General features: G+C 39.0%; 1 protein-coding gene across 1 annotated transcript in view; it reads left to right on the forward strand.

The window, feature by feature from the left end:
- Positions 1 to 1619: 1619 nt before the first annotated feature.
- Positions 1620 to 12211, forward strand: part of MAST4 (microtubule associated serine/threonine kinase family member 4) — a 320186-nt gene continuing 309594 nt past the window's right edge. The window contains exons 1-2 of the mRNA XM_074931942.1: positions 1620 to 1663; positions 11367 to 11452. Of these exons, the coding sequence (XP_074788043.1) occupies positions 11423 to 11452 (30 nt within the window). The 5' untranslated portion in view covers positions 1620 to 1663; positions 11367 to 11422. The remainder of the gene's footprint in view (positions 1664 to 11366; positions 11453 to 12211) is intronic.

Here is a 12211-nt window from a genome sequence, read left to right on the forward strand (position 1 = left end):
CTCAGCAGTTACCATCATGGGCAAAACAGGCTCAAATTGGGGAAAAATTAATTTAGTTTATTACTGATCAAATCAGAGTAGGATAATGAGAAATAAAACCAAATCTTAAAACACTTTATCACCACCCCTCTCTTCTTCCCAGGCTCAAATTTACTCCTCATTTTCTCCGCCTCCTCCCAGCAGTGGCACAGGGGAATGGCAAAAGGGGGTTGTGATCTGTTCATCAGACGTTTTCTCTGCCACTCCTTTTATCCTCGTGGGGAGGACTCGTCACACACTTCCTCTGTCCCAGAGTGAGGTCCCTCCCGCAGCAAACAGTCCTCCATGAACTTCTTCAGCATAAGTCCTTCCTGTGCGCTGCAGTTTTTCGTGAGCTGTTCCAGCGTGGGTCCCTTCCACGGGGTGCGGTCCTTCAGGAACAGGCTGCTCCAGCCTGGGTCCCCCATGGGGTCACAAGTCCTGTCAGCAAACCTGCTCCAGCGTGGGCTCCTCTCTCCACGGGGCCACTGGTCCTGCCAGGAGCCTGCTCCAGTGTGGGCTTCCCGCAGGGTCACAGCCTCCTTCAGGCATCCACCTGCTCTGAGTGGGGTCCCCCAGGGGCTGCAGGTGGAGATCTGCTCCACCGTGGACCTCCATGGGCTGCAGGGGCACAGCCTGCCTCACCGGGGGCTGCACCGGGGGCTGCAGGGGGGGTCTCTGCTCCGGTGCCTGGAGCAACTCCTCACCCTCCTTCTTCACTGACCTTGGTGTCTGAAGAGTGGTTCCTTCCACATATTCTCACTTCTCTTTCCTGCAGTTGCACAGGTTCTTTTACCTTTCTCAAATATGTTACGACATAGGCGCTACCACTGTTGCTGATGGGCTTGGCACTGACCAGTGGTGGGTCCATCTTGGAGCCGGCTGGCATTGGCTCTGTCAGACATGGAGGAAGCTCCTAGCAGCTTCTCACAGAAGCCACACCTGTAGCCCACCCCCTGCCAAAACCTTGACATGCAAAAACAATACAGCTTGTGACATAACGGACTTTTACACAGCAATCAAGTGATGTCATAAAGTAAAAATATTATGATTTTGAATAAAAAACAAATTATAGGAAAATGAAAATTCAGGTTCCCTAATTAATGTAAGAGAAGAATAATTTTTTAGCTGTGATATTTTTGTTTTTCTAAGTAATTTCCATTAAATTAAATGCCAGTACTGGTGGAATATTATTCACAGTCATTTTTGGAAAAATGTGGCACAGCAGTGGGAGAGGAAATATGAGGAAGAGTTTCTGTTAAGCTGTTTATAACTATAGGCACAGAATGTGCCACTACAGATGAAGACCTGCTATTTTGTTGTTTGATTCTTATTAAGCAAAAATCTGATGGAGTCAATACTTTTGCTAGAAGACACCCACTGAAATTTGCAAAAGATCTGGCTTCAGTAGAGCATCATGTAAGAAACTCTCTCTAGTGCAACTCTTGTAATCTATCAATTTTGAGATTTCACACTTGCATGTGATCCCTCTGAATGTGAACAGAAAATCGGTGCCCTTCATTGTGGCATAAAGCAGCCTGCACCTTGACCTTTCTCTGCAATCTCTTCTAATCCCCTGGATTGCTCCAGGTTGCAGAACACTGAGGATCAACCATACGTGCCCCAGCAGATCTAGCTCCTTCAGGTATGTGCATTTTTTTCTTTTAGTGTCTTGTAACCACTGACGAGGGACCCAAAACCAAATTTCTCTGTTCAAGATATGACAATTTTAATAAGAAAAGAGGCTAACACAAAATGGGCTTGTTGAGTTAATGTATTTTTTTTCTTATTGTTAGTGAATATTGACCTTCTACTCTAGCTATAAACTCCGAGTGTCCTGCATTTTATTTGTCTTACATGTCTGCTCAGTTGACCTTTTAGTACCACCTATTAAAGGTGCTGAAATCTTTTTCTGCTGTGGTTTCTGAAGCTAGATTAAACCAGTCTGGGTAGTTTAGCAGAATCAACATGTGGTACACCAAAATCAATGGTCCTGAATGTGTGCTAATAGCCAGATACTTCTGCAGTTGTTCCGTCCAGTCTTCAACCAGCAACTGAAGTAATTCGAATGCACACAGTAAACAGCTTAGTAAAGATAAAATAGAATACATATTATTTAAGAATTATAAATTATTGGAAATAAGGCCTCTCATACAGTTGAGCATGTCATCTCTGTCACCTTCCCAAGAAACGCTGTCAGAGGGAATTAACAGGATATGGTTAATTTTTCTGCATGCATTTAATTGCTTCCTAGAAAAAGCAATCAAAATGAGGAGTTGGAACCAAGTTTACAAAGCTTCTGCTTCATTATTGGGTACTACCACTGGTTTGTTTGTGTGAGTGGAGCAATGAGGGGAAGCAGAGAGTAGAGCGAGTTGTGCATCACTTTGATAATCACAGTCTAATACTGAAAATGTTAGAAACAGAGAACAGGTAGAACTTTTCAGGAGGAATTACCTCTGACTTAGGCCATTCCTTTCTGACTCCCAGATATTTTTAACATGTATCTCTAGCTGTTGCTGCTCTGTAACTGGTAACTTAACTCAAGGCTTGCTTAGGGGTTCCTTTACCTGTGTAGAGATAATGACAGCAGTGAGCCCAACCTGTTTGAGCTGTATAGATCATGTTTGTATATGAAAATGTGCATGACTAGTAGTCTAATTGTGACTATTTATTCATATAAATTCAGTTCCTCTTATATCTGCAATTTGTGTAAATAATTCAATAAAACCTTGTCTGCAGAAGGATCTTGCTGAAAAGTAGGTGTTGCTTGTGACCTGAATAAGGCAAAAAACATACTATTTCTTCCTCTTGGCTACAAACCTAATAACAAATACGTAATATGCTTAGGTTTCCTCAGTCCAGAAACGCCCAGAATTTCCTTGTTCAAGATTCTGGCATCAATTCTTTCTAGTCCACAGTTACTGTGTTACCAGAAAACTACTGATATCAGGTAACAGTGATCTATTATCAATCACACATAATGTTGAAGTATCCACCGAAGGTCATATCCCTTTTGTGTTGAACATAGCATATCAACTGCATTTAAAATTCAAGGCTGAGGCTTTACATAAATCCAATCTCATTCTGTTTCCAAAGAGCTGTAAATCCTGTTGAGGTGACTTTCAGAGAAAGCCACAGATAAAGTTTAGACCCTGACTATGCCTTAGCATGCACCAGAACAGTAATGTACTTGCAAGTGCCACGAAGGATTGTACCTGTCCTTTCCCACATGGCTCATGAACTTTCCTGACATAAGGATGAATGGAATTTGTTGGTGGCCTGATCTCAGGGTGCCTTTATAGTAGATGGATGCTGGTAGCTAAGCCAGAGGCACCTTACAGAAGCAATAGGTGAGTGTGTGTGTGCATGTGTATATGTGTATACAGCCAAGCTAGCAAGGTGCCAGATTTTAGCCTGTTACTTCAAGATACTGTACAAATATAACATGATCTAGTGAGCTTTCAGTCCAACTTTTAGATGAGAGACATCAGACAGACCAAGCAGGTGGTGCTGAGATAACTTCTGAGTGTGCAGGAAGAAGTCACATGTTCTTTTTTTTTTTTTTTAGCATATTGAAAACATGACAGGGATGCATTTTAATGCTTATATTAAAATGGTGATCTCAGTTTAGTTCCTTGTGGCCAAAGCTATCAGTCAGAAGCAGAACTTTTGTTTGTAATTCCAGAAGTGAAATGGAGACCTAAAAGGAAATTACACTTTGGGGATTAGAATTAAATAAAATTTGTTCCTTGGCTTGCACTTATGCTTTATGTCCCATGGATAGTGGCCATGTATTTTTTCAGATAGAGTCAATCTAATGCATTCAGCAAACATTAATGTTGTCAAAGAATAAGGATTACAAGTTTACCCTGGGCTAGTGACAAAGATCTCAAGAATTGAAAGGTAGGTGTTACAGTGCCCTGCATCTTTGTGTTACTAAACCCTCTACTATACCACACTAGTTTCAAAAGGAGAGGATGAAAAGCTACTGGCCAGTCTGGTGATGAAAGAAAAATACACATCGAAATATTGTGCATGAAAGTGCAATCTGTCTTGAACCAGTTGCACTAATCTGTGATCTGCTGATTTAGATGTGTTGTTTTCCCATACAGTGTCTAGCAAAGTAAGGCACTTCCCATAAACACCTAGATGCAAAGGAAATCCAGTAAAGGTAGCTGGTAATTAGCTGACAGCCAGCCATATTTTCAACCTGTCTCTTTTCCAGATGTTGAGGTAGTAAGCAGGAAACTATTATCATTTGAGATATACATCCCAAAGCTGCCCTCAAAAAGGGGCCAGAGAAACAGGGCTTGCTTTCCTCTTTCTAACCTGTTTTTTCCTGAAACATATTTCTGTCACTCAGGAGAAGCTTCTTCTCTTGAAGTCTGCCTCTGTACAATAAAGCTATTGTCGAGGGCACTTCCTATGGAGGGAAGAAATTTGTATACTACACATATTTGTATATGTGTAAATTATGCCTGAAGAAAGCTTAAAGCAAAATGGCCATTGGAGTGGCTGAAAGCTGTGTCTTCCGTGTCTCAGTAGGGTTCTCTAAACACCTGGCTGTGGAGCTAGGCTGCTTCTTTCTCTTCTTCACTCTTCTAGTGAGTCTTGAACTCCTTGTTGGTTAACAGCACAGCTTCAGCCACAGAGGTGAAGTGTGCCCCACTGACAGCAGATAGGAGACATTTTTGGGACACATACATTTTTCTCACATCTGACTGGCATGGTAGTCCTATTTTCTTGATTCCTGAATGAATGCTTTTAGCCTTCCACCTGTTTTATCAAATGCTGCTGCATTTAGAAAGCAAGCTGCAATAACTGTATTCCGTGGGAGCCTGAGCCTACTTGCACATTAAATAAACTGAGAAAACATTTACCAAATGTATCTTTCCAGGAGACATAAGCTAGTTTTTAAATTCCAGTCAGGTTCATTTGAGAGAGGTGGAGTAACCAGGACTTGGGTAGAAACACTACATCCAAAAGCAAGATGCTTTGTTCAGCTCTTTCCCCACTGTCCTACTCGGTTTGGTGCCAAGACCCCAGTTCTGTAACATGTGCTTAAAACTTGCTATGCAAAGCTGCCTGCCACTTACTCAAGCAGTAAATTAATTTAAAAATGTCAATAGTTGCTGTGTGCTGCTGTGTCTTGCAGAAAACTAGGATTGTTCTTGCACACAGTGGAACACGGATCATTTGTAAGCTTGAACTGTAGCTACTACCCACTGCAGGTACATTTCAGACTGCCATGCATAAAGCAAGGCAGTTAAATAATTATTGATCACACTTTATTTAAGAATTCAAATAGGCAGTGTAGGAACTATGTATCACAGTGTTTCATTCTACTAGAAACTGCATACTGTACCAGCATTTCTAGTGCTATGTGATTCAATAGGCAAATGTAAGTGCATATTTCAAGATAAACACCACCTCAGTGCTTCTGGCACAATTTCTGATTACAGAAGTATACACATATTATAGATGTGTATTTGGTGGCTGATACTTCACTTTCCATATTGAAGATTTGATTTTGCCTAGCTGGGCTTTGACTTCAGAAGAAAAGCAGCACTACACGGAGAGTTAATGTGCCTGGAAAAGACAAGGCCATATACATCTCTCCATCTCAGGCAGTTAGACTAGAAAGTGCCTACCCACCTCTGCAGTTCTACACAGTCTCACACAGAGTAAAATTCAGCACTTTTTAGTAATGGCATTAAATCAGCTTGCTCCAGTTGTGCTTTGAAGTAAGTGTCAAATTATGAGAGGAGCCAAAAAGTTCCACATCTTTCACGGTTCTTTGGAGTTAACTACAAACAATTAGTTATGCCCCGCAAGTCAGTAAGTATTCTAGTGATTGTGGTTTCTGGAAAGTGGTTTCTGTAAAATCTTTGCATTCTTGTTTTTGAAGGTACTGAGCAACTTATGATTTTGATTGTTGTTTCATATTTTTGACAGTTTAAATGCTCCTTATGGAAGAAGAGCTTACTTCCCTGCAGTAGGTACATCAAATACCATGTTTCTGCTGAGCCTGCTGTGAATCAAATTAAACTCTGTGTACTACATAGTCTGAACTAGTAACCTTCAATGCTTAATCTTCATATGGTACTTCAATTCTTTTTGGCACAGAGGTTATTAAAGTGCAGGACTACAAGTATTTTGCCCCTGTGCATGATGACAAGTGTAAACACCTAGTACAGTCTGTCATGAAATGGATGGATATTAATTTTCTGTCTAAAGAAGCATGTGGGCTTATTGTAACAAATTTTGAAATATATTGTGGAAGAGAGTCACTCTGCCCTCTTCCAGTTATGCTTTCTGACTAGCAATGTCAAAACACACAAATGACTTGTTAGAGCTAAAAATTACTTTCATAAATGCAAAGTAAGCTAGAAAGACATGTGCATTACAATGACCTGATCGAATAGTTCAAAACTTTTTAGTACTTCACTTGTCCCAGCATTCTTGTCACCTTTTAAGCTTCTTGTAGCTGTATTGCATTGTACAGGATGCCACATCATAGTACAATAAAAGCACCATTTATGCCAGTAAAGCTGATGAAATTAATTACTGTAATAGAAATAAATTAAAAAAAAAGAAATTATGTTAAAAAGTACACTTTTTTTCATCTTAAAACAAAGATTTCTGGCCAAGGGTTTATCCGGAAAGCAGCCTACACCTCTACCCTTCTACTCTTTATGCACAGCATTTATTTCTAAATGGTTCAAAATCAAAATAGCAGGAAAAAGACCTCAGATGCTTCCTGCAGACCCAGCTGTAGATATAAAAATAAAATCTTACCACTGTACTAAGCGTTGAGATACCCAGAATGCCTCTCTCAGCAAGTCAATCATGTTTGTACATCACAAAAATCTGCAAACTCAAAGTGTTTGTCAAAACATTTTTATTGGTTACATCTGCTTGTGTTGAAGAAAAATAACATAGAAATCTATGAACTTATGAAATTCTATTAACAATATTGAGCAGAGTTGTCTGATTTATATATGAATGTAAATAAATTTGACTCAGAAGCCCTTCTCTGGAAAACTGTTATTACTAAAAGAAAGAGAATAGAAACTGGCAAGATTTTGGTGATAATTCCAGGTTTCTGTAGATGCAACTGTAGGACATATTTGGAAGAGCCAGACAATTTAGCACTGTATGTTTCTCAAAATATGAATGTCATCTTGCTGAAAGTAGTAAAATTTTATTTTTTAATTCCTCTGTGCTTGCTGCATGTAAAGACGAGGAAAGGTGTTGCCAGTGTTTAAAAATGCTGTTTTGCAGAGGAATGTTTTCTGATCTGCATGCCTTAAAGAAATCCTACTTGTTAAAAAAACAAACATTGCTGAAGAACAGATAAACTTCTTTCCCTAGATTCACTGCTGTTCATTTTAGCTACATTGGATGTGCAACTGCTTTTCACTTGAGGAGGAGTTTGCCATAAATACCAGGTGGCAAGGTTCCTATGCTAAGATCACACTTTCAGATGTTGCTATGCAATTTTCAGTATGAAATAACATGATAACTATGAGCCCTCACTCTTTGTTTTCTCTTAGTCATTAGTAGTTGTAAATTTAGTAGGTTAAAAATACTGCTTTGATACTACTGCAATTCCCAGCCTTTAGCTGAGGGTTGCTTGGGGAGTTAGGCTATGATTTAAAGTGTTATGTACTGTCTGTTACCACTTGATCTGCCTCTAGGGTGCCTTGAGGTTGTGAAGTGGTATCAGGAATTGCTTGTGATCTTGCAAAGCAGCCTGCTGAAATGAGAAGCTGAATGGCTTAAGCCTGATTCTGTGATGTTCAGCTTTTATACCTTGGTTTTGGTTCTCAGCCCTTCCATGACACAAGCAGATACAGGTATCAAGATAACCTGTTCTTTTTTTCCAGAAGATACCTAAAGTTAACTCTATGGTTCACTATAATTTGCCCGAGTTTGGTTAGCCACAATGATCGATAGATTAAAAATAGATATTGCCAGGGAGTAAATGCCTTGACATCTACTTGAACAGATAGAAAAAAGTGGATACTTGAGACACCTGAGTCTTTGAAAATAAGCAGGCTCATAGCCATGTTGTCTTCCAGTGAGTGGGCTATGGATAGTCTAGATGGAGTGGTGACCTGGTGGCAAAAAACCCCCAAACAACCCAACAACAAGGAAAAGGTCAATATACATAGGAATTTCGAAGATTCTTATTTCTGTTTTTCTCTTCCCCTTCTTCCCTGTTCTGTCTCTTTTCCTTTTCTTGACTCATGTCCTCTATCTGCAGTTACTTTCTTGGTACAAATGCAAAACTGGATGACTTCTAAGTATAATGTATCAAAATTTCTTATATAAATGCATATGTGTGTATGACATTTCTGATACCCATTTGGCTTCCTACCATGGAAACAATGCCAAAATAGACCTTAAACATGAATAAGGCAGATACGAGAGACCCACTTGGAAACATGGTGTGGGTACAGGCACTCTCTCTATCTCTGCAAATTTGTACCAAAATGGCCGGAAGAGATCTAGCTTCCATAGATACAACATAGCACTTAACCTCCAGGTTTCTTTCCAGTTTATGAGGAGAGCTGCATCTAATCCTTGAACTCTCTTTCTAGGATATCAGAAATGAGTGGTTCTCTCACTTCCTGCTTTGCAACACTGAGACATGCACAGAACCCAACAATAAATAAATGAAGAAAGTTTGCAAACTTTATAAAGATTTATGAAATATATGCATACATTAATGTCATTGTACTTATATGCAACATACTTACCCTTCCGTTTTTTATCTTTTTCCTGAAGAACTTAATATTGCAGAAAAGTTGAACTGTCCACTCTTTTCGGTGACCATGCTAGGCATCTCTTCTATATGTCTAACATATTGCATGGACCCATGGCAGTTCCTTAGGTGTCAATTGTGGCATTAAGGCACCTGTGACAGTTCCCAGTTCCCAGGTCCAGGTATATGCGCTGGCTCTGTCCCAGCTGTATGAGGGAGATCACTGTGTGCACCCTTGTTTCTTCACACCCCAGAAGCCCATCATGGTTTCTGCTGGAAGGAGTCCTGAATGCCTGGTGCTAAAAGAAGCTGGAGTGCAGTCATCCAAGTTCACAGACTGGATAGCTGGAGAACTGAGACCCTGAACCTAACACTGAGTTTAATGTAATTATTTAGAAATGCAGAGAATAAATCCTGCTCTTCTCTGAGGCCTTGAGAACTCGCAGCTAGCCAAAGAAATGTGTGCTTGTTTCCAGATGGTTGACTGCCTTCCAGCCCTCTCCTGGACTTAGGCACTTTAACCTTTCATTTTTAATTTTGATTATTTTTTTAAAAACTCCTTAGTCAACATGGGTTCTGTGGCAGAGTAAGTCATAATTTGTTTGAGATTTGTGTTTTCAGGTCATACTATTTATTAATGTGATATGACATTTCATTCATAAAAATCACTGGTCTAAGATATCTATTTTATAGTATTCAGAACTGAACATTGTCTCAAAATATATGTTAATATTTAAACATACATATTCTCCATAAAACATAAAGCAAGACAAGCTACCTTAGTGCATGTTCAGATCTCTTGATTATATTTACAGATTTTAAATATCACACTGGTTTATTTACATAGCCAAGAGTTTTGCAAATCAAAATTAAACAATTATTTCAAGTCTGACAAATGGTAAGTATTCATATTTTAGTGTATTTACCAAACTACAGATCCAGATACTGCGATGGTTACAAGAACTTTTGTTATCTAAAAGATTGTTTCACTAGAAGCCATTATTTAATAGATAAACCCACTGATTATGCATCAAGAGTGTTTTGTTTTGTTTTGTTAGGTTTGTTTTTTGTTTGTTTTTTTTTTTTTTTCAGACGCATAAATATTTATATGAGACTTCAGTAGTATATGTTTCTATGAATGGCAAAGTCTGTCACAGCAGGCCTACCTACATGTATCTCACACTTGCAGGGAGACTTGTCACAGGGAAGAGGTACCGTATCACCGCTGACCAGCCTGAGTTCCTGTTGAAATTCTTCCCTGGTACCAGCCACCTGCAGGCAGTCAGCAAAGGGCAGACACTCTCCAGTTCTACTGACCCTCTGGTCCTCAATAAACTTTCTGACCTCAATTTTCTATGTGCTAGAAAAGTTAAAAGATTACTTTACATTACTTGTCTTACTTTAAATTTGTATTCATTTAGTGAATTATGCTGTGGTTATACAACACTAGAGTGTGTTTGCATTAACTGTGCTACATAAAATATAATGGTGGGTAAATAGCAGGATAATTTCCCTAGGGAAAATAATTATGGCTTTGACTCTCCTGGAGTCAGAAGAAAATGCTTCAGGGATAAGAGAACTTATTATTGCTAACTCCCTAAATCCTACCATATCAGCTGAACTGAAAAATAGCTTATGTTCTTTTGGTAAATTTTTCGTTCAACAAATCATGATGACACAGAGTGGAGAGATATGTACATATTATCCTTTCAAAGACTTCTTTAGCTTTTACGTCATTGACAGTATATATATATATATATATTTATTTATTTATTTTACTAGATCAAACATTTAAGAGTTTGATTTGTCTGGAATCTCATTTTAGAAGTCATTACTAAATCCAGACCTAGAGCTGCTAGAGCTGTGTTAAGAGTGATTTAATATCCTTGTAAAGTTCCTCTACATTTGCCAGCAGTTCTAATTATCACATTCAATGCACTGCAATAACAGAAAAAAATGTTACACATCAAAATGATTATAAAGGGTTTAGAAAACTCAGAACCATTCTTTTTGAAAGAAGAAAGTGTGGCTGTTGAAAGAGACTTTTAAACTGCTTTTTAAGAAGTCACTGAACCTCTTTTTGCTCAATTGTTGATTGCATTATTTGAATTAATTGCATTTCATTTTAAAGGGATGGCTAAGACTGTTTAGTTACCATAGCATCTCATGATTTTACTTCAGAATTTTGTTATTTACCTACAATATCAAAGGACTTTAAAATAACTAAATCAGCTAATTAATTTTGAGTGGGTCACAATAAATGTTTCCCGGGTGATTGTACACAATCAGATGCATTACTATAGTGTGAAAAAACAAATTCGTGTTAGAGGTTACATGTCAAATGGTTGTTGAAGGGGGTGTCTTTTTTACATTTCGTTATATTCCCTTGCCTCATGGGTAACCTCAGGCCAGGATATCCCTCATAAAGTCCAGTCTTTCTGACGAACATAGAATTACTAATTTTTGCCTGGTGTTGTCTGTGACGTTCATTGTTGTAACACAAGAGTGTTTTGTAAATGAATTAAGTTCTTATTGTAAGAGTTCTGTGAGTGAAATAGATTTTATCTTTGTTCAGGGTGAACAGGAGTTTCAACTGCTACAGACACACTGTCTGGGTGAGTTTGGCTGAAGATGCAACAAGTCAATTTTTCGAAGGGCTTGGTAAGGTTTATTTAAAAATTTCCAGTGGATTTGTCCAATTTATTTTTAACAGTTTTGGTTTAAATTAATATCTTTGAGAAAGAAATAAAAAAGAAATAATATCCCTACATTTCTCCAGGATATTCTTATCAATTTTAAATTTTGCAGTTGTTTTGTTTCCAGATCTCTTTACAAAGTTGTATTTGAATGGTTTTGAAATACCTGCATGTAATGAAGCATGGTAATAAAGCAAAGTATAGATTTTTTTGCATGTTACACAACACAGTAAAGGAACACTAAGCAAAATGCATTTGTATTTTAATTGCTGCATGGGAATTTCTGTTCTTTTCCCCCAGTACGACTGTCATTGCCTGGCTCTAAGTGCTTTGGTTAGAGCCTCAATGCCTGCCCGGTTTCTCTCTGCAGCCAGGACACATTTTCTAGCTCCTGCTGGAACTGGAAGAGGTACCTGTGCAATTGTCTCATCCCCCACCTCAGTTCAGTTAATTCCCGGGTAATCATCTCATGGTGCACTGAATGGGGCCCAGTCCTTTTAAGAAGACTGCGTGTTGAAGACATCTTTAAAGATCACCGTAAAGCACACGCAGGCTGGCAGAGGCAAGCGAACGTTACCCGGGAAACCTCAACTCGGATATTTCCTAAATTTCGGGTGCTTTCCTGCGCAACCACACTGCTGTCCCCAGCAGGTTGCGTTATGGAAAAGCAACCCAACCTGTGCACCCCAAACCCTCGCTTTCCTCCTTCTCAGTGCCCACCCGA

The sequence above is a fragment of the Athene noctua genome, chromosome Z, assembly GCF_965140245.1.
Source record: "Athene noctua chromosome Z, bAthNoc1.hap1.1, whole genome shotgun sequence".
Classification (NCBI taxonomy): Eukaryota; Metazoa; Chordata; class Aves; order Strigiformes; family Strigidae; genus Athene; species Athene noctua.